Raw genomic sequence first — 23,909 nt, 5'->3', positions numbered from 1 at the left:
TAATTGAATTAAGGAATTGAAGTTACTCATTTTAGGACACATTTTGATACATTAGATACAAGAAAATATTTGCTTTAAAAGTCTCTCTCTCTCTCTCTCTCTCTCTCTCTCTATTGGCTCTCCATGGAAATTTCAGAGATATGTTCTGCCCACATTCCAATACATTAAAAAAATTACACTTAAGATTTCTAATATTCTCTTCAAGGAGCATTCCTGCATTGTCAAGAGTACCCTGCAAGAAACATCAAATTAAAAATAACAAAAGAGAAGCAGATTCTGGCATGTTCTTTAAAAACAAGACTTCTACAATGTAAAAGAAATCAGCTTTCCTTGGGTATTCTCGGTGAGCCAATGATTTGAATATTTAGGCATGCATGCTGGGGATCTCCTTGCTTCAAGAATTCAGCAGAACTGACAGATTGTGGAGTAGATATGTGGAGATGTATTTATATCAAGTCACTCATTTAGCACATCCTCATTCTGTCATTTACCAGCCACATGATCTTAAATAATTCACTTAAATGCTCTGCACCTCAGTTTCCTTTACTATAAAATGGAGATCCAAATATCCCACTCCCCTTACCTGAAAGTGTTGTTAATATGTTTCAAAGGTCTGTATAAGCGCCTCAAAAAACAGTAAAGGGCAATACCAATTAAAGGATAATTGCTCATTATCAAATTACTATAAAAGTATAAATGAACGGTAATGTCTCTTTCACACTCTTATTATCACCTGGTAAAATGGACTAACATGGTTTTAAAAATGACTTTAATTAGTTTCATATTCTAACAGCCATTAGCACCCCTAAATTAGCAGTTGGAAGGACTTTTATTCGCTCCCTAATACGCAGGGAATTACTAAACCATCTTAACTTCTTTGCACTTTGCCAATTCTTTTTACTAACTTCAAACTCAAGGTCTTAACAGAGAGTGCTTCTCACCTGCATAATACTGAAATTGTGTTCAGTGACATCCAGATTGCCCCATAGTACCTCAGAAGTCTTCAAACTCCGTGACATGTGCACACACACATACACACACACCCCCCCCACAAATATGAATCCCTATTTTAGTTGAAAAATTAAAACTCTACACAGATCCACAACAAAGATAATTTGGCTCGTGCTTCATAGGCCATGGTCATAATTTAGTTTCCAGTAGTTTTAATTTTTTTAAAGATTTTATTTATTTATTTGAGAAAGAGAGAGTGCAAGCACAGTTGGGGTGGGGGGTGGTGCATAAGGAGAAGGAGACTCCCCACTGAACGGGGAGCCCAAGGCAGGGCTCAATCCCTGGACCCCGGGGATCATGACCCGAGCCAAAGACAGAAGCTTAACCGACTGAACCACCCAGGCGCCCCAGTAGTTTTGATTTTTTTAAAGTAATCAGAGCTTGAACTCATGAACCCCAAGATCAAGAGTTGCATGCTCTACCAACTGAGCCAGGCCGATGCCCCTATAATTTCCAGTAATTTTAGAGAAAATAAAAATATTGCTGGAGGCACAGAGTTGCATAGGAGGAAACCTTCTGCTGACTCTTATGGTAGATTTGTGGCCACTGCCACAGCAAGTGCAAGGCAAGCACACCAAGGACCAGGGGAAGTGCATTGCTCCTTCCCTTGGCATTATCTCTTTCCTGAACAACCTCTGGTTCTCTCCGTCTTGTGCCCAAACGGTGTGTCCTGTGCACAAGTCTAAAGGTATCTTGGATTCACACCTCTTTATCTGACATCTCTTAGAATCTAAAGTGTCAGTTTATTAATGTGATCAATTAATCTAAGCAAGTGTATTACGGGAGCAAGTTTAGAAGACAATCCCAGGTGAGACGCACATTTTCCTGTGGCCCAGCTGTAGCTGATGTGTCACATTCTGTTCTGGGACTATGACTGCCGAGCCATATGTGGGGGATCACCTGAGGCTCAGGAGGCCTGCTGGACCTAATCTCTGGGAAGGTTCTGACCACGGGACCAAGACGATAATCTGAACAGGTGCAGGAGTGCGTTCGTGTGATCTTACAACAAGGCCACCAGCTTCACCACCAGTTTGGAGGACTACAAGGACTCCTGAATGAGTTCCAGAAGTTTTGGAGTTTACACACAGCATGCGGGCCTCTGGCCGGAGGGAGTTCTTCAGTAGTAACACGGCTCGTGGTTACTGACCTGTCCCGGGCAGGCAGCTCGGGTGGGGCTTTACGCAATTTCTACCATTTAATCCGTCCTGTAAACCCCACACAGGAAAGAGTTTTCTTCTTTCTTTTTTGCAGATGAGGAAACAGAGGTGCAGAGAGTCAAACTTGCCCAGAGTGTTCTCTGATGCTTTACGAAGCTCCTCTGCGGGGATTCGGCCTTCTCTGGGCACATGCTACACCAGAGCTGTTGCAAAAATCCATCTAAGTAATTCAAATAACTCAAGAGTTAGCGCTCCATCTCCGCGGTGGCCCTCACTGAAGAGCTGGCGTGGCTGGGACACAAAGGCTCCAGTGCTTTCTTGAGGAATTGAAAATAAATGAATTAAAAAGTTTTAGAGGGGCACCTGGGTGGCTCAGGCGTTAAGCATCTGCCTTCGGGCTCTGGTCACGGTCCCAGGGTCCTGGGATGGAGCCCCGCATCGGGCTCCCTGCTCGGCGGGAAGCCTGCTTCTCCCTCTCCCTCTCCCACTCCCCCTGCTTGTGTTCCCTCTCTTGCCGTGTGTCTCTCTGTCAAATAAATAAATAAATAAATAATCTTAAAAAAAAAGTTTTAGAATACGCCAACATTATGTTTTATGAACAACTGATTTTACCAATTGACTGCCATGTGTCTTACAGACATAAACGTTATATTCTGTACTGCTTTAACTAGTGGTCGTCAGACCGGTCTGGCAAGGCACACTGTTGTTTTTCAACTCCTTCACTGTGGTCCTCTAAATTTTTATCAAATTTTGCCTTTGCTGAAATAGATTACTATAGCTCTCTCTGGTCATGGGGTACACTGATGGGAACACATCAGTGTAAGCAGCCAGCACAAATGGAGTGGATCTGCTGGCATCTAACATACAATGGGTAAGAGCAATGATGAGCCAAAGCCAAAAAACAAGAGAAGGGGGGGCAGCTACTGGACCACCCCAAGATGTGACCTCACGTGTCCCTGAGAGACGGCCCCCCAGCCAGGTTCAACAGCACAGGAGGAGCTAAGGAATAGTAGGACAGCTATGGGAAATTCTCTTTTCAATTTCTGAAGCTTTGTTTGGAAGACATGGACCTATTAATTCCTCCAAGTACCATGTCAGAAATTCTAGAATATTCGCTTATACAGGTATACCAAAACGGTTAAGAAGGACCGACTGAAAATCTAGCACTAAGAATGTATTTTCTCTTTCACGTTATTCTCTCTAAATTTTCTTATTTTTCAAGAATAAACTCTTTTTTCTTTCTAAACCAAAAACTTCTTGAAGTTGGGAACTCGGCCCCCTCGAGCCCTAATGATACATTTGTGAGAGAGCAGGTCGATAGGAGCCAGGCCCATTTTGGAAAAAGACTGGACACTCTTCACTTAAAACAAGGCCTTTCAAGTTGCCTGAAATCGCAACGCTAGGATTTGTTACAGCAATGTAAGAATTCTAATAAAGATGACAATACACTTCCGAGTGGGGGCAGGAAACTGTTTCAGTTCATCAGGACACCTGGATATGGATGTTTGGCCCACTCCTTCAGGCTGAGCTAAAGCCCTGTGCGTTCTGCCCAACGCCCTGGTATCTCCACTGCCCATCCACCCACAGTGTCCTCCTTGATCTGTGATTTTCAAACTCCTTTCTTAACATATGGTACATTAACTGCCCTACTAGTACAATGAAACCTTGGAGAAACATTTTATCATTTGCCACTCTCATAAACTCAAGCTGCCATTTAGTCAAAATGGCTCGGGTATACCTCCATTTTAAAAAAGTGACATTTTCTGTCAAGATGGTAAGGTAGAGCCATGTTCAACATCTGCTCTAAGGTTTCATCCTTGGAAACCTACTTTGATGTGTTTTTAGTCACGAAACTGACCAAGTGATGATGAGTCCTCATGGTATGTAATAAATGACAACACCCTTAGGTTTTTAACTTTGGTGTCTGTAATAGAGAGGACTCTCTGATTGCTTTTATTCTCAAGATCTCTTGATACTACAGAATTTACTATTTAGCAAATTAATGAAAACCCCTGACTCTTTAGGCAGGAAAGAGTCTTAGAGGTGATGGAGCCCCTTATTAGAGAAAAGATGAGAAGTAACTCATCCCACATCATGTGGTTAGTTCTAAAATTAGTCCTGGGATTCCCTCCCCTCCTTGTTCTATCACACTAAGCTTTACAATAGGACCATTTGATGGACTGATTTCATTGTCATCATTAATCATCAGAAATATGCAAGAGGTTTACCTGGAAAACAGGTAACCAAATGACAATTATGTTGTTTCAAAAAGTATATTGATAAATTTAAGCACTTTATACAATCGAAGTATGCAATCAATTATCTGAATATTCCTGAACATTGGACATAGACTTACATGAATACACATACCCATAAGGTATCAGCATTGGGCTCAAATCTGTCTAATTTTTCAAAGGGAAAAGCAATTACTCTACGTTGGCACTTGACAGCAAGATACACATAGGGTGATTCTATTTTAACTATTTCCTATAATATATATTTTTATATTATATATATATATATAAATGTCATCACTTTATAAGAGATGGCCTAATATGTAGTTTTTCTAATGTAAGTACAGTTTGGGAATAAAATGAAGTGGTAAATAAAATTTCACGAAGGAGGATAATAGGACTTTATACCATAGGGCTCTCCGAGTCAACCAAATCTCTATTTAGAAGACTCTCAAAGACCTTAAGAACTGGCTTTAAAAAGAAAAAAAAAAAAGAATTATGTCTCTTTGTAATGTAAAAGAAAGATTCTTGATTTTGTTATTAAATGTAAATATATTCCATATTTGAATATATGGCATTCCAGTTTCCACTTAAAGACATGGAGTGGAGTGGAGTCTTTTCTCCCCCCATAAAATGCAATTATGGAGAAAAGAGCTTTTGAGTGAATTATTTGAAGTAGAAAATCTTAAACAACCTCTTTCAGGGAAAAGGAGTTCTAACCCCGGGTGACATAATGCTCAGGTCACTACAAACACACACACTATTAATATTGTGTTGTTTTCATTTTTCTTCCCTTCCATCAAGATCACAAATAACTATCCAACATCCTAAAACACATAAGCCTAATTCTGCAGGCTGTTATAATAAAGTCCTTGGAATTATTACAAATGCTTAAACATTAAAAATTCATCAGCAAGGAGAGAGAAGTGCTTTCTATTTGTGGTGCTCTGAATTTAAACACAACCCCGCTAAGAATGGCTGATTGTCCTGAGGAAGCGTTGCTGACAGCCATCAGCAGGTCTGTGCAAATGGTGTATGGAAAAGGTAATAAGAGCTTCAGGAGTATATTTCAACCCATATAATAAAGTAATTGTGAAAGTGTAATTGCAGTCTGGTTCCATACCATATTAGGGTAAGGAATGAGATGGTAAGAAAATATGAGATTCACAGAATTATTTTGTAAGCAACTTCTGCCATGACGGTCTCCCAGAATATGCAGTATTTGTCAGAAAAATAATTTGAAAACGCACAGTGGTGTTTACCTTTGGAAAGCCACTGTGATAAACCTGAACAAAATAAGCATTGATTATTTTACTATGTAAAAGTATCCTGAACTTACGAGTAACTTCAAATATAAAAGTGGTATTGAAAGATGCTAAGCAACAGATTGCAGCCTATTAGAGCATTTTTAACAGGCATTGAGCATAAACCCCATTCTTTATTTCCGAATGATACCCAGAGTTCAAATTTCCTAAGATTGAAATATTTGCACGATTAGAATTTCAATTTTAAAAAATTCATTCCTTTGGCTACTTCATAAACAATCACTATTGGCTTAAGTTACCGAGTTACCGTATCCCATAGGCTATCAGTTGCTCTCATAGCAAGAGACAGGGCAAGGAATGCTGGTTCTACTCTCAGCCATATCATCTAGACTGAGAAAGAAAGAAAGAGAGGGAGAGAGAGAGAAAGGAAGGAAGGAAGGAAAGAAGAAAGGAAGAAAGGAAGGAAGAAAGAAAGAAAGGAAGGAAGGAAGGAAGGAAGGAAGGAAGGAAGGAAGGAAGGAAGGAAGGAAAGAAAGAAAGAAAGAAAGAAAGAAAGAAAGAAAGAAAGAAAGAAAGAAAGAAAGAAAGAAAGAAAAAGAAAAAAGGAAGAAAGAAAGAAAGAAAGGGAAAGAAAGAAAAGAAAGAAAGAACGAAAGGGAAAGAAAGAAAGTGAACAGAAGAGGTGAATGCATGAATGAACACAGGGGTGTTCAGAGCTTAATACTAATAGTTTTTAGGTCAAATATTAAAGTTTCCCACTGGATTCTTATTCACCCATCTTCCATAAATAGAATTATTTCTATCACATCTAAGATTATTATCTCTGTAAGTGCACACATTTTTTTTTTTTGCTTTTTCTATCTCTACCACTTAGCACAGTTCCTGATGCATAGTAACCACTCAGAAAATACTTAATGACTAAATTAACCAATATTCACAAATGTCACGCTGCTGGGAGCTGGGTCTATAACGACCCTGTGGCATGGGCTCCAAAACCCACAAAGAAAGAGGCTACGGAATCAAATAAAAGGAATCCACTTCTCTTTTTCATTAATTTTTTTTGTTCCACTTTTATGGGACCTTGTAAATAAAGGTATGTAAGCTACAGACATACACAGTGTTCATTCCCCTGGCCTTCCAGTTCAGATGAAACTTCAGAAGATGTTCAGTATGTGAAAAGCTCCTTGATTTGGGTAAAGGAAGAATCTAAAAGGCTTCATCTGCCTAAATGGAATTTCTAGAAGAAAGGGCATATTTTTTGTCCTCAAAGGGAATATCCATTATTTACACATGCCTGACTGTTTACAGAGAACTCATTTCAAAAACAGGTTAAGCCTTAAATAAAGTAAGGGGAAAAAAACAAAACAAAACAAAACAAAAACAAGCCAGCCAACCCTGATTTGTCAGGTGCTGTGGATATAGGGTAGATTGGCATTTGTTTAGGAAATCTTGCATACACACACCTAAAATCTATCCAGTCTGTCCTGCATAATTAAAACTACTGTTTTTTCAAGACAGTTCAGTCCGCTGAAGTGTGTGTTTAATGATGACGGAGAAGATAGGAGAAAGATGGCTGCCCCAAAACAGAAGCCCACTGCAGGCAGGTGAGGATGTAGGTAGGAGAGCATGAGTAAGGTATCATCTAAGAAATAAGCTTAAAGGAATCTGGAAAATAATGTCAGTCGTCTTACAAATTATGTCTGCCTGTGGGGGAAGGGAGGGAGGAAAGAATCGAAGGAGGGACAGAGTGGACGGTCAGGGGGATGCAAGCCTCAGCCACTTACTACATTAGGGGTCTTGTTCTGATCTATATACACCTGCCTCCACCACCCGCCCATCCTCAACCGTCGCCATAATCATTCAACGTCTTTGCCAACTTTTCCTTTTCTTGGATTTTTCCAAATTCTTTTCAGGTTGGGTGATACACTAATGCCTAAAAATATAATCCCCCTCTTGACTACCTTCTTCCATCACTAAGCATCAAGTTCGGCCATAACTACAGGATTTCTCTCTTCCACCTGTGGGTATCTGACCTCCCTGCTCTTCACCATTCCCTCCCTTTACTGGGAATGTCACTGTGTCCTCTACACCAGCAATGATTGAGCCCTAGCTAAATACTCTTCCATTTTAGGCTAAACTCAAGTACTTTGTTAAGCTTTTTTTTTTTTTAATGAAAAATAGAGCATGAGTGAGAGTCAAGAAAAGAGTAAGAGTGGCCATCTCTCCCATTTTCTGTGGGAGAGATGACCAAACAAGATAGACTTCTACAAGGCCCCCAAACTATTTCTTAAGGACAAAAGACCATTACATTCTTCTATGCTTCTCAAACTCAACCCCCTAGGAGCAGAGTAATATGCCAAGTAGAACTACAGAATAACAAGGACTATGTTCCTGGAACATAGAATTGACTCGATGGTAAGTGACTTACAGTACCATAATCACATTAAAACAGACATGGAGGTATTATGGTATATAGTATAAAATCCATGTATTTCTTAAAGATGCAACATCAGTCTTCTAAGACGTATGTAGATTGCAGAGACATTTCTGGATTTGTCTTGTCCTCCAACCCCTCAGGGTGTAAATTTATCAGGGCACTTCCACAGAAAACTTTGAGAACTTTGCTCTGTGGCTACTTGAAGATCGTGAGGTACCTTCAAAACTGCTGACAGACATTTCCGGATATGCTTGGACACTTTAAGATATTTCCCAAATTTATGGATAATTGTACGCATATTTATTACTGAACAAGAAATTTCAGGAAAGCGTTCGCTAACAACTTTGGAAGTAAGCTCAGCAGGTGTACATCTAAGACCACACATACAGCATTAATATTCATCGCTAATGAATTGGCTGATTAATTAACAAAAGAATTTGCCTATAGACTACAACACTCTAGCACTCTTTCAGAAGTTAGATTTTAAGAGAATTCAACCCTTTGGCTGAAGTGAAAAACTACTAAAGGTTTATCATTCATCTCTGATTTGAAAAGTCATTGAAAACAGATCAATACCTGATCATTCGTTTTATCATGTAATTTCCCCCAGTAATCAATCTTCTCTGGGACATTCTTCTTAGGGAAGAACATTAGCCCACTGACAATAGTGATTTGAATTGCACTCTCTAAGGACAACAGTTACCTTCCTAAAGATTTCTGTTTTATTCTGTTTTCATTCTCCTCGTTCCGGAAGTTGTTCCTGGTTCTCTCCGGCTTCTTATTCCAGCGAGCCCCTTCTTCTCCATCATGCCCAACTTCTCACACGACAGATACCTCAGTCTCAGCCCAGCCACCATAACTGATCACCCTTCAGAGAGCTGCCATGTGTCACCTCCACACATTTCCTCCTTTTATATCTTTTGCAGCCTTTTATTAGAGGAAAACTTCCTACCCATGAAGAAGTCGTGTTCACACGTCTCTCAGGTAATCAGAATGCTGTCACTCAGGGTGTTTCCATTTTTGCTCTATGAGAGAGCAAGGGCCAAATTTAATGTTTAATTATAGTGATAATACCTAAGCTAAGAAGTATGCTTGTGTCTCAATTTCCGGGGCTGTAATGTTCTGCGTTGCTATTCATAGCCTTATTGTCGGCATTGCTTCTTAATTTTACGTTGCCTCAAGTCATTTCGAAAAGAGGTAGGAATATAAAAATTAATTCAAAAATAGGAGTAACTTTCCTCTTCCTCGAGGCCCAGTTCTTAAGGCCAAATGAAATGCCATCTCCTCTAGGAAGCTGCTTAGATTCCCTCAACCTCAACCCATTACTTCTTTCTCTGTACTCAGAGAAATGAGTTTCTCTGAGTTCTAATGAGAAACTCAGAGAAATGAGTTCGGTGCTCAGAGCACCGAACTCATGTCACATCAATTTATACCACAGCTCTGCTCTGGTCCTTTGTAGTCCTCCCTCGATGGGCCACCCGGAGGCAGGGCCCACCGCTTCCTCATCTCGCACCTAACACTCAGCATAAAGCTCTGCACACAGGTGCTGTCCAGTGACTGCTCTGCCATCTCTAGGAACGAATTAAATGTGCCTTATTAACAAAGCCCCACACTTCTTTAGAAGTGCATTCTTAAATAAAAAGTCTACTTCTTAGACTAAAATATTCTCATCTCATCCCTGTGCAAATAGTTGTATGGGGACTGCATTAGAGCTCCCTGAAAATAAGAAGTTATAATGGAAACAGTGACACAGGCTTAAGTGAGGCAACCGAAATTGGAACTACTTTAATACTTTTACTGAAATGTTCTCTGCTTGATAAAGTTCATTACCAGAATATCATCTTTAAAAGTGAAATGCATTCAGCTGAGCACTTTTTTTCATTTTGTAAATAGATTTTTCCTTGCCTGAGCTCTCCATATAAAGTACAAAATAGTCTTCCATAACATTAGAAAAATGTCACCCATACATAAAGCTAGATTTTTAAAATAAAATAGATTTTTCTTCTTCGGCGTTTTAAAGGCACAGTAGCACCTTCATATAGTGATCACCCTGCGCCGCATGCCATAAAAAGGGCTGAATCACCAGCCTGCAATTTGATATGTTCTAAAATGTGTTGCGATAACATATTAGAGCCCAGAACAAAGTTAAGTCCCATGGAATCTCCTAAGGCCATAAAGTCACCATCTTCTCAACATTCCCCTACTTATTCTTAGGGTTCTATTTAAAATGACCCTGGCACTAATCTTTTTCTCACCTATTCAAAAATGACATAGAAAAGTAGCTATGTGGTAAATTTACAATCCACGTGCCAAATTTTCACATCACGCCAATGAAAAATTATGTAAGCATATTCATCACACATTTTGGGTTTGTTGCGTTTTTACATTAGGAAGTTTTTGAGCGGTCGGGAGTCAGTGTAGCCCAAGTGTCTTTACAAAGTAAGTTTTTAACCCACTTTGAAAATCTCACGTGTATTGGGGTGAGACATCTCAATAAAGATAAATGGTACATCACCACCACTATATCTGGGCAAAGAAGTGACGGCAGAAATGGAACTTTGACCTTTACTTTTTCAGCTGAGGAGTTCTTTTTCTAAGAAATGAACATTCATCTATTTATTAATGTCATTTTACCATAAGCACAGAATTCTTGCTATTTTTAGCCAAAATTCAGATGCAATTTTATGACTCTTTCCCCCTCTCAGAAATATATCCTTTCTTCTCCACCCACCCCCAGACCTTTTCTAAATATTGCAAGTAATATAGAAAGGCAATTGACCTCAGTAACTTTTTCCGCTGGCTTACATTTTTTCTTTCTTTTCAAAGTACTCTTTAGGGAAAAAAGGGAAAAAAGAAAGATAAACACACTTCATATAACAAGTGCCATAAGAAAAATATGTTCTGGCAGACTTTTCCCAACTTGTAACTCAAAAGAATTTACATCATCCAAGTGTAAGTGCAAAGAGTAAAAGAACGAAATCTCAAAATGGATTTCTGTTCCACTTTCAAACTCTGAGGCTAAGGGAACACAAGTGTTTCACTTCAGAAATGAATAACGGATGACTTCAGTACACATACACCTTTCTCTTTTTGGAAAAAAGTGCACATAAAAGAGCATTTTTTGGCATGGCTGACCTGCAGAGATATGGAGCTAAGCAGAGTCATGAATTCGTTCACTCTGATATGCACACATGATACGCAATTAAAATCTCCATTCACATTCCTGCCGGGTTGTCAATCATGAGGAAAGCCTTTTTGACAACATTCAGCGAAGCGTACCAACTAACCGCTCAACAGGAACTTAAACAGTAACAGCTTTTGTTACTAGCAAGAATGAATTTTTTACCAAGATTGGGTTCAGTTTCTAAGAAATCATCATGCTCTGAATTTTAGGGCCTTTCATTAAAAATGAAAATGTGTCAAAAAGATTTTGTCTGGCACGCTATGTGATGTAATATCTAGAAAACATGAGATACACATAAAAAAATTCCAGCCTTTTCAACTGGCAGAATCTTTCTTAACTTTTCCCATGTAGAACAATGAACAATGATCTTATAAAGCAGTGTACTGGGCGAGGGGGCGGGGGGGGAATGTGATGTTTCTAATTCACTCTGAAATTTTTCACTAGGATTGTACAACTTTTCAAAGAGATCGGGACGCTAATCTCACTTGAGAAGTGACTGACTGGTTTATAAACCAATGGGAAAGTGACTTTTTTTAATCATAAGAGGAATATTTAGCATATCAGAAATATTGCATGCATCAAACCTTTCAATTTATGGAGATTTATAGAAAATATTATGCACATAAATTCTTTCCAGATGAACCCAGAAGTTACTCTGCTCATAACTTACTTTCTGTTGAACATCTAATCAAAGGCTGTGCCCTTCATAATAGCACATTAGTGTGCCTTAAAGTCATAAATCCCTAAAAACAGGGCCCAGTAAAATTGAATAGAAGATGCTTGTTAATCTGCTGCTGTGTCTGTTTTGAGCAACTAACCTTGGATTACAAATTTGAAACAAGTTAATACTATCAGATCTTGAAATATTTGTCTTCTTCCTTATCACGCTCTGTAACGGAGAGAGCAGATGCATTCTGACCATTAGCAGTCATGACAAATTGCCTCGCTAATGAACGTCACACACTAAAAGTGCCATAACTGATTAAACTATAATTTCCCACTACCAGAGAGAGAGTTGGTGACTCCAGCAGTGGGCAACTCTGATATTCTGCCAACAGGCCTCCAGGGCACAGTGTGATATTTAGAACAACACTCTAAATTCCATATGAACAAATTCTGAAAGCCTATGTGTCTACAACACGTTTTTAAAGAACATTAGATAAAACAGCTTAGGTCGTAGCCGATGAGCCATGAAAAATGGATGTGTTTTAACTATTTGGTATCCTTGAGAGTATGTGTGAAAGAATATTCTCCCATGTGGGTTTCTCTCTCTCTCTCTCTCTCTCTCTCTCCTTCCCTTCCCTTCCCCCGCCCCCAAAACATTGGGTGTGCTTTGCATTTCACATAAAATCTTTCTTTTGTCAGTTCCTTTGTTGGTGCAAAATTGGCAGCAGTTCAAATTCAAAGTACTCCTATTCATTTACTGACCAATGTCATTCTAGTTCACATCAGCCGGCGAGCTAAGCTCTAAAAAACATAAAAGACTTGCTTCGCCACTGACGAATAATGTGTACATTTTTACAGAGCTTAAACCTTAATGCTTTCCCTGAAACTAACAATACAGTATATCTTATCATTCCTTTTTCACAAGCAGGCAGCTGCTGAAACGCTTGCCACTTCAAAATATCAATTGCTTGCCAGAGTTTTCCTCAACACACCCTGTCAAACTCATGTATATTGTGCAATGAAAATGGTGCAGGCTGAAAGCTAGAAATTGTGTCAAATTCTGCTGTAAGGGTATGATGTGCAAAGAACAATGTATGACAACCGTAGAGACTACAAACAATGGCACTGGAGCCAGGGACTTCATAGATCACAACTGCGCCTGTACATATTTTATTGTAGGCATTATATATTTAAAGCATGACAAATGTACCATTGTACATTATGTGCGGCACAAACGAGGCTCCTCCCCCTAGTTCGTCTTTTGCATTTCTCTTGATGATGGACATAGTTGAGTTTCATTTCTTTTTCTTCTCTTAAAACATTTAAGGTTCTCAAATCATAAAGGAAGGAGACACAACACACACACACACACACACACACACACGCAAGGTTATCAAAATGAGTAACAGAAAACAGAGACAATAATACAAGATGGGAAAATGAGATCTTGTTCACTTAACATTTTGGCTTCTCTCTGAGGACACAAAAGCAAGGATTATCTTAAACACTAACCAAGGGTATCAAGAGAACTACACTATCACGATGCCTAAAAATGTTGTCTACCTAATTTTAATGCAGATAAGTGCTAGCTTATTGATTTGCATGATTTTCTAGCAAAATGGAAATCCCACATGAATGTGTTCTTTGTGTGCAGAAAATATGCTTTAAGAAGCTTTTACTATTATTGCTTTCCTATGCCAAAAGAACAATTAAGCAAATAATACTTCACTACTGTATCAGGTTTATAAACTAACACTGATTCCTGTCTGTTTCTATTATAAATATCCCTTCCCACTTCCCGACTGGCTCTGTGGACTTCAAATGATTCTGGTTATTGAAAAGTTGTTTTCCTTCCAAAATGTCTCCTTAAATAACACCCACAATCTGAAAACATTCTCATTTGGGAGCACACCTACTTCATTAAAAAGGGGCTCATGAACTATAACAACCCTACACTAATTCAGTCATTGGCTGTGGAAATGGGAAACATGTTTATGGGAGAAAATTAGTGTGAACATATATTCATCTCTTCTGTGACCTAGCTCAGGTTACAAAACCTTTATCACACAAGTAGCCTGGAGTGGAATTAACGGACTCGAGGCGAAGGAAAATGAACAGATACACTTTTAAGGTGTTAATAAATATTTTGGAAAGAGAATAGGTGGTTTAGGTGCTTAGGGGTGCTGACCTTTGGTGTGTTGATTAGTGGGACAATGATGCATTTATTAACACACAGCAGCTGTACCTGAACCACTGCCATGAATATAATAGCCTTTTATAGCCATCAGGGGAGTGAGGTAGGAGGCCTTTATTAACCACTAGACATGATTAGCACATTATGTGAACTTTAGTAGGCAAATTATCTCTTATTGAAATATAATGTTGGTTATAACTAATTGTAAACATGATTTTTAAAACTTCCCAGTGAACAACTCAACGTTTTACTACCGTTCCCCTCATTATTGGCTGGTAATCGACGAAAACGTGTTCAATTGTGGGCCGTACCCACAGGGGCTGACTCTCAAAAGGCAGATGTCGTCAGTCACTGAAGGCTGACTTTACAACTATTTGGTATTACAAGTTCAGGGATATTAGCATACATGCAAACTTTCTCTCTCTAATTAAGTAAAACTGTTCATGAACTAGAAAAGCTGCTTTGGGATTTTTCTTCCTCTTTATTTCTTTAAGCAGTTCTTAAAAGATTAGTTTTGCAGTAAATTTTTGAGAGTTACCTTGAAAAGTAACAGCATAATTTATTTCAAAAAGCTTAATTTTGGGAGAGAAAAGATTATCCCATTAGCCTTAGTAACTGAACATAGCGCAGAGAGTCCATTATGAACAGTCTTTTATGCCCTGGCAGAAAGTCATTAACATAAAATAAATCATTAGCTTTGATATTAAGCTTCTACTATCTGCAGGTTTCTATGATTAATGTTCATGACTGCATCTGCCAAATGATAAAATATACTTTTTGTTGAAAGGTTATCCTGACTCTTTATTATTAACATTTCTCTTTATACAATTGTTGCTGGCATTTTGGGCTGAGGCCTGTTGGCGTAGAAAGGAAGAACTGGTTTTTACAATGTATGAAGACGCCAATGAATGTTACACTTTACCCCATCATTTTTTTAAATTAACCATTTAATTGAGTTAAAAGACTTCAGAAAAATCAGGTGGTGCACAGATATGCTTTCAGTGTAATTGGACTATCTTTAGACCCAGTCGATCCATTCTGTAATTAATCTCGCACGCTGTATTTTTGCAGCTCTGACCCATCCATCAGAAGAAGGTACAGAGGGGCAGGCTCACTCCCCTGAAGTCAGGAGCTGTAAGAGGGCATTCCCTCTGCAGCAGTTTTACTCAACTTTTAGCTCACCTCCCTATGGGGCTAAACAGGCAACAACTCCGAAATACAAGGAGTGGGCCCAGAACATGGTATTTTTCTAAGGTCTAACATTGTTTGAATTTTTGAACATCTTTCACCACAGGATTTCAAAATAACCTGTCTCCGTTGACTCCTTAATTCTCGTTAAGACTTCCTTGATACAAACATATTTTTTCTAGTGAATACTTGGCAGACTGGGACACAGGTGGATTAAAGGTTTTTAGTGTCAGAACTTTTACCAGACACAACGAAGTCAGGCTTCTAAAGAGGGCGGAAAACAGAGTGGGAGGGATCATGTCCTTTCCATGGTTATATTTATTTTGCCTAGGGAGTAAGTCAACATAGGTTTTAAGGGCCCTCAGGTTTTATCTCAAATCTTGAACAAAAAGAAGTCTTTTCTCAGAGAGTCCTACGGTTTTCCTCAGAAAGCTCTAGTTCTTTAATCTTATCAGGTTATAATATGCCCAATTAAAGCCCTAACATTGGAAAGCATTTTCTCCTGTGAAACATGGCTACGTTTCTTAAAATGGAATGGTAATGAGGCATTCCTACAAGCCAGTATGATTTCCCTTGTTGTTGCTGTACACATTGATAGATTCTGCCATTTATGATAAATTCTCATGCATGTATGGCCAGAAATATATCCAGGACGTGAGGAACACATGAAAACACCACTCACACAAACACACACACACACACCCCAATATCTCTGACTAGTAACCCCCAGAGAGATGCTCCAAGACACCAGTGGAAAGCTACTCTATGTAAAAGCTGCCATTGTCACTGGTGTGGATCAGATACATATAACTTGTAGGTCTTCAGAGTAACTCAAAATACTTTATATTTTCTTGGCCACTAGCAAAGCTTCTTATCAACCAACCATAGCCTTAGTTTAATTAGGAGTCCTTTCAAGATAGCTTCATAAAAGCATGTAACTCAGGAATAAAAACCAATAAATACTTGGCTAAAGCAGAAGCATTTAAAACTCCAAAGTGAAAAATGGACAAACAGAAAAGCATTAATAGTAACAGTGGTGCATGACCTTTGGTATTATAAATATGTATAAACGATGATTTTTCATGAGTAAAATGGAAATCTGAAGATAGCGCTTAAAAGTTAGCTTTAAAATTATTCATCAAGTAAGGCAAACTTGCCATAGACCAAACTACAGAGGTCTGGAAAAATACTGGTACCTCCTGTCGTGAAAGAGTAGGGGATTTCTTTCTGGCATTATCGTCCTTCTGGTCTTTTCTGCTGCACCATCAACATCCAAGCACAGAGCAATATAATGTTCCCATTTTCAAAATGAATGCTATAGGGAGAAACATGTTGTAACCAGGAAAAGCTCATTCAGGTTAATGTGAATTCTATGTCTCAAAGTATTATGGAAGAACAGCTATAATTAACAGTCTGTTGGCACTTCCATTATAAACCACATTTCTAAGTAGTTTATAACTCAACTGTTTTTAATGAGAAATTGCTCTTTGGGATGAAACTTGGCATGCATGGTTTAAAACAAAAAATTCTCAAATTCATTAGGGCAGATGTAAGCTGTATTGTCTTGGCGCTCCAGCTTCCAAACGGACAGTCCACTTAACACGATTCAGTACCGACTGCGGGTCCCATCAACCACTGGAGACCACAGGCTATCTGACTCTGAGAAGTGCAAAGATCAATTGAAAAATATATCAATAACACCAAAATGGAAGTAAAGGAAAGGCAAGAAAGTATCTCTAGCATTGGTAAAAGTAAATATTCCCATATTTGAATTTTGCTTAAATTCAGTTTAAACAAACAAGGTGGCATTCAAGTCTTTAGATGCTTCACATGGAAGCTTCTTGCAGGCAAGAACTATAGTTTGGGCCACAGTATTTATTAACTATGGTTCACTACAGTCTTGTTTTCTCCTAAGGTGTACATTTTAGACTCTTGGATTTGGTTGTATAAAATGTAAGTTTTATCTTTTTTTTTTAAAGATTTTATTTGTTTATTTGACAGAGGGAGACACAGCGAGAGAGGGAACACAAGCAGGGGGAGAGGCAGAGGGAGAAGCAGACTTCCCGCTGAGCAGGGAGCCCGATGCGGGGCTCGATCCCAGGACGCTGGGATCATGACCTGAGCCAAAGGCAGACACCTAAATGACTGAACCACCCAGGCGCCCCTACAATGTAAGTTTTATCTTAAACAATTGATAATATTTTAAAAATGTAATTGTTAACAGCATTCGATCAAGTCATGATCATTACATTTCATTTTTATTGAGATACAAGATAAATATTCTGCGTTAAGACTTCCCGGGAACCTGGAGATTCACGTTCAGAGAGCTAAAATGTAAGATAAGTTATCTAAATTGATCAGTTAAATAAGTTGTGTGTGCCCTACTCTTCCCATTGTAGTTCTCCATGCACATTCTGATGAGAACACTTAAGCCTGTTAACCCATTTACTTTCTGTAAGCATAACTCACCTAACTTACTGCAGGCCAACTAAAGATCGGGAGACCACAGTCCCACTTTCATACTATTTTTACAACCTAAATAAAGATTTCCCACTGAAAGGGATGTTCCAAGAGCTGTTTCCAAACTCTAAATACACTGTGCTTAAAAGGTGGGGGGAAGGAGGAAACTAGTAGAGCTTAGAAATGGCCACCGTAGTTATTTCCCCTCATAGCATCCTATCTATGGTTTCTTGGTCTATCATTGCACGACCTTATGTCATTCACTCAGACGGGGAAATGGAGAAAAAGAGAAGAGCCTAATTTGGGATTTTAAAAAGTGGATATGAACCCGAAGACTGGCAGATTCCAATTTCCTTAACCAGACAATAAGGTCAGGTACTGGAGGAAGAATGGATATGTCAACATGATGATAGTAACAGTGATGACAAGCAGGAAAGGGAGCATGCTCTCCAAGATAACCACAATGCTGAGTCACATTCCTGAGGAGAGGGAGGAGAGTTCACATTAGAAGGTATAGACCTCCCAGGTTCAATTTAAGATTGGGGCGGAGAGAAGCCAGGGTGTCAGGCTCTTCCGGGATTGGAGGTGTTTGGGAAGGGGGGAGGCGGGAGGGGTGAGAGGCAGGAGGCATACAGATAGACCTACTGCTGAGGGCAGGTTTCGAATCAGGACAGGAAGGATCACCAGCGGTTGAGAAATGTCTCCAGGGTCTTTTCAACTTTCTAGTATCCTAGCAAAATGTTGGAAAACACTAGAATAAATCATCCTTTGTAGCTAAATAAGATTTTCCTCCACTTCTCTACTGTCATCCCTCTCTTGAAATGAGCCCATCACAAAAAAGTATGGCCACAAAAATAGTTCCACATAACGAAACCAATATTTGAGACCCAGTTTTGATCCCAAGAAAGCCACTGTTAAACCTGGAACTTTCCCTTTTTCTTCCAGGTTCAAGTGCCCTATTTCTTTCCTGTTCTTACATCCCTTGCAATCACATCATTTAAAAAAGATCTACAATAAGCAGCATATTAAGATAGTATTTAAATATCAGTGTAGTTTCCCTAACTAAGCAAAATATTAAAACTCTCCTTAATATCATTATTCAGTAACTTTAAATATATATGATAAACTGTGAGCATACTAAACCACATAAGCTGTGTTAAAAATAGCATTTGAGCTCTCCAAAACCCATAACTACAATTTTCTCATAGACATTTAAAATTGGAAATTGTGACAGTGAAATATCCCACAAAGTCAAGATAGCTACATTTGAGGTTTTTGTATGATATCTGATTTAGTGGCCAAAACCATAGGATTGCTTGTTTTATGCTCTTTCTTACCTACCAAAACTTTATTTAAAGCACATTTTAAGGACCTCAAAACTTAAGAAATATCCAGCCAATAAAACTCTTAGGGGAGTTTTAATCACACTAATGATGTCCCAAGTATCAACTATGAATTTACTAAAGTCCTAGAAGTTACAGAGGTGGATAAGAGAACTAATCAAGCATGATGCTCTAAATTGCTTATAACCCTCCCCTTCCTCCTCCTCCTTCACCCATCCTCCTCCTTTTTCTTACATTTATTAAAGTAGGAATAATGACTCCACCTTAAGGTCCTGTATTTTAGATGTGATGAGTTTTGTCACATTAAAGTCCAAGACATAATGCTCTAACTAAATACGAAAATAAGCTCAAAGGAGATTTAGCAGAGACAATAATGAATCTTGTTTTTCTCAAAAGTTATTGAGTGTTTAATGTTAGCCCTGACATTTCAACACTGAGTTCATCACAAATAGGTCCTTCTTCCTATGTTTATATGAAAAGATTATACACTGTCCTTCCTCATTTCAATGACAAAAGCCCAACATCCCAAATGGCCATTATTCTTTATCTGTGTATAACTAGTATTAAGCATGGGTCTGTCTTGGACTTCCCTGTGTCTAAACCAAGCAAAGAAAGATTCAGGACCTGATTCCACAAAAGCAACCACTGAGAACAGTGAAGACCATTATTTCCTCACCCACTGCTGGCAGAGGTCAGTATCCCTGTGATTAGCCATGTCATAACATCATTGTATTACTGCTCCTCATGTGGGCAGATACTGAGCAATAACTGAACACATCACATCATTGTAAAAATGAAAAAGTGCCACTTCTTTGTCCCAATTTAGCATAAAATCAGTGAAAACAACCTTTACAAATGACACTGCACTAAGAAACTGAAAGGAACTGTTATTACTACGTAGGTATAGATTTAAACTGATGCTCTGACACCTTCAACTAGAACAAAAAATAGGACTATATTTTACTACTGCACTCCAGTTGTGAGCTCCTTTAACGCAATTTCAATTAAGGGATACAATGTTACTTAAAATAGTCTTAATTAGATGGAACTGACTATGGTACCATCTCTCAATGTCTGAAATGTAGCCATGCTTTAAGTTCCAAGAGGTGAACACTGTTACTTTCAGCCTGCATGTTTCTGTCCAGTCTAAGAGCTACGCTGCTCTTTCAAAGGCTGACCTATATACAGCAACATGCCATCCGTTCTCCTGTTTGTGTAAGAGATGCCTCGCACCGTTGCCATAACCAACATCATCCGCATTGTTCTCACTTTTCTCCCGCAATGGGCTGTGTGAAAATGGAGGCCAGTTTGCATAGTGATGTGTTCATAACGTAATGTGCTCTTACAATAGAGCAATAGTAGATTAAACTGTTTCCAGAAAAATTCCTCCTCTGGAGTTTATTGACTGAAAAATGTAAGTAGCGTTTTGGCAATCTATAGAGCAGCAGCGGGAAAGTGTCAGCAGGGTAACACAACCTCCTTTTAGTTTAGAAAAGCTTCGGGAAGAGGATATTCATTTTGTGGATTAGGGTCTCTTCTAACATTGAAAAAAGATCAGTGGGAAAACTATAGGTACAACTGCATGGTTCTGAAGCACATAAAGATACTGGTTCCACTGGGATTTAGCACACCAACTTGAACTACAAAAGTGTTGACAGATTTAAAATAAAGATAATTATTAATTTATGATCTTATCAACCTATTAAAAACAAATAACCTGACAAAGTGACTGTTTCTTGTAATAAACCACATACTCATTACACCTCTGAAAGACGCAAGATTTACTTTGCTGTCTTGGCTCTTTTAGGGAAGTCTGATCCAACTTGTTTTTACTAAATGTAGATGCAGATTTCTTATTTCACCTCTTCCAAACTTCTGCCCATCTTCCATATCCCTGCAAATCCACTTGAGTCAATGCAAAAATGAATGCTAGTTGACTACATTCTAAGCAACTAAAATAGTGAAACTGGATAGAAATTGTGTACCAGTGGTGATCATGACGGAGTAGAAAAAACTAGTGTCTGGGTTTTCTGGGGCCTACCAAACCTACTCAGTATATTTAATATAATGGGGGGATCAGTGACAAATATATTTGATAGACTGCTATACAGAGAAAAGCAGGGGAAGGCGTTCTTCGAGAGGCATTTCCATGAAGTCTCTTCCTACTATTAGAAGTATATCATGACTTTGCATCTTTAAAAATCCATTATTCCCTGGATAAGTTAAATAGAAGACTTGCAACTAGTCTATAGAAAGGGTGGCTAATTTGCATTTAAAAAGAACAGTTTGCTCCTCATACACGGGGGGACTTAAAAGGAACTTCAATGAGCTAGTAAAGAAATTCTGAAGACTTTCTAAATTAATTTATTCAATTCACAGCACAACCCACGAAAATTATTTAAAGCACTTAATTGGAAAATGATTTAATATATTGAAGTAATTCTTGATTTTCCAAAGCATTTAGCTTTTAAATTAAATCTGACCCTACTATCACAAGAATGACAAGTGAAATGTGTATCCAAGTCATTACCTTCTTTTTGGAGCCTAAAATCACCGATAAATCTAATAAGATTTGTCCAGTTTCACTGCCAAAATGGTTCTGACTTTTTGGTACTGGTTACTACCCTGGAAGATGTGTTTACTATCCATGATAGGTCTGCTACTTTATTATTTTTGTTAGTATTAGTGCTATGAGCGAAACAGAATGTTACACACACAAAATACTTGCTTATAAAGGCAAAACAGATTTTAAAATAAAAGAACTATGCTACTAACAAATAATGAAACTTCATCACACAAACTTCTCTTGCCAAAGTTACCCGAGCTTTTCAACCTGTTCGGAGCTAAAGAGCTCCCGGTGCGATAAAAAGCCTTCCTGCCTTGCACAAGTCTATATATCCTTCGTTTCAAACTCGCCTATCCATCATAGGCATACAGTACATCCCTTTTACTGAGCCTTACACTGTACACAACATCAGTGAGCTTCTGCACGGAGTGATATCTGTGGTTCACTTAACTCACAGTTGTGTGTGTGTGTGTGTGTGTGTGTGTGTGTGTGTGTGTGTTTGTGTCCCGACTGACCAAGACTAAGCTGCGAGGGGGTGGCGTGGTGGGGAGTCCGGGGGCTGAGGATGCAGCGCGCTAAATACCTCTGTATCACGTAAAAAAAAAAAAAAAAAAAAAAAACGCTGCTTGATGATGCCTCGCCACCAGGCAAATATTAGGAGTCCCAACGATTTATCCAGTGGAATTTACCGGGGGGCCGACAAGGAATTGCTTGCAGGGGATAAAGTATCAGGCAGGTTGAGCGGCAGCTAGGCGTCTAAACCCCTCGCCCAGCGTCTCAGAGAACTCATTCCTCCCCGCCGACGTTCACCAGGCGGGACCGCGTACACACGTCCAATAAGCCCGAGGCGAGAACAAGCCGTGCCCTGCGGCTGCTCTCGGAGGCCGGTCCCCGCGCGTCCTCCCTCCCGGGGCCGAGGGTTGAAGAAGCACCCTCCCTTCGCACCCCCTGACTATTCTATCTATGGGACAAGCGGAGCTCAGCAGTAGCCCCGGCCGGCTCCCCCCGGCCCCAACCCCCGTCCCGGGCCACCCGCCTGATCAGCCGCGCCCGAGTCCTGCGCGGCCTTGGCACCTGGGGTCACCGGGCTGTGGGTACAGCCCAGCCTGGGACCCTGCTCCAAGCCCCCGTGCGGAGTGCTGGAGCTTCGGACGTAAACTCGACGCGCTCGCCCGGCTTCTAACAAACTTGCAATTACCGCCCCCCCAGCCAAGCGGGAGTTGTCCCCCAAACCCCGCTACCCCGCTGCACCCTGGCCCGCAGACCGGCGTCCGAACACCGGGCTCGGCCGCCCGAAAGGGTTTGGGAAAACAAAAGACTTGTGGAGCAATTGTCCCAGCGGGGGGCGGAGGCGTCTCCCTGGTCCCTGCACCCCGACTCCCGGCTGCTCCCCTGGCAACTAATCCCGGTCAGGGAAGCGGTGCCACAAGTCCCAGCAGCCCATGAGAGGGCGGGAGGGAGAAGGGGAAACTAGAAAATAAACTGACTTCTCTTACTCTCTGCCTCCGTTCCCGGACCCCAGACACACCCCCAAAGTATTCCGTGGTTTTCTCTTATTTTTTTTTTAAACGCCCCCCGGCAAACCTAGTCAGGGAACCTTAGTCGCGGACAGCAGGAAGGAAAGAATCCGAGCAAATCGTGTCACTTTCCGCACAATCGCGGTGTTTAGCAAACCCCCGGTGCTGCTGCACAGTATTTACTACCCAAGCGCACGCAGGGCTGTAGCGGGCTGCGAGCCGAGCGCGCCCGGGACCGGCCTCCGCCAACCGGCCCCGGTAGCCGAGCCGGCCCGCCGCCGCCGCCGCCCCCCTCCCGGGATCAAGCAGCAAGAACACGGTGGAAACAAAAGCAGAGCGTTCACCTTGTTGCAATAGTAGGGGTCCAGGCAGGGAGAAGGTCCCAGACAGGGAGCGTCGGGCGCAGCGGCGGGCTGGGCTGGAGGTGGATAAAATCTTACGTCCATTTCACTCTCACATCAAGCAACTCCTTTTCTTTTCCTTTTTTTAAAAAAAGTGTTCAGCAAAACAAGCTTAGACGGAACAGAGAGAGGTGTCTGGACTCAGGAGTAAAAGAAACACCTTCCTTCCCTCACATCCGTTTGCGGTTTGTTTAAGAAGAAGAGGAGAAAAAAAAAAAAGAAAAAAAAAGAGGGGGGAAAAGCGCTCAACTCTCCCCCAAGCCGCGGCGCGCACCCGTCGGCGCCG

The 23,909-nt window shown here is 40.1% G+C and overlaps 1 protein-coding gene across 2 annotated transcripts in view; it reads right to left on the bottom strand.

The window, feature by feature from the left end:
- TOX (thymocyte selection associated high mobility group box) overlaps positions 1-23,800 on the bottom strand; it is a 298,896-nt gene extending 275,096 nt beyond the window's left edge. The window contains exon 1 of one of the 2 annotated variants that reach the window (XM_028110446.2): positions 23,567-23,800. In XM_028110446.2, coding sequence (XP_027966247.1) covers positions 23,567-23,668 — 102 coding nt within the window. In that variant the 5' untranslated portion in view covers positions 23,669-23,800. The remainder of the gene's footprint in view (positions 1-23,566) is intronic. The other variant, XM_028110455.2, reaches the window with a different exon arrangement.
- Between the last annotated feature and the right edge of the window lie 109 nt (positions 23,801-23,909).

Source organism: Eumetopias jubatus, unplaced genomic scaffold (assembly GCF_037043125.1).
Source record: "Eumetopias jubatus isolate StellerSeaLion01/CBP00866 unplaced genomic scaffold, mEumJub1_p1.0 scaffold_4, whole genome shotgun sequence".
NCBI lineage: Eukaryota > Metazoa > Chordata > Mammalia > Carnivora > Otariidae > Eumetopias > Eumetopias jubatus.
This window is presented reverse-complemented; position numbering and strand designations above follow the sequence as displayed.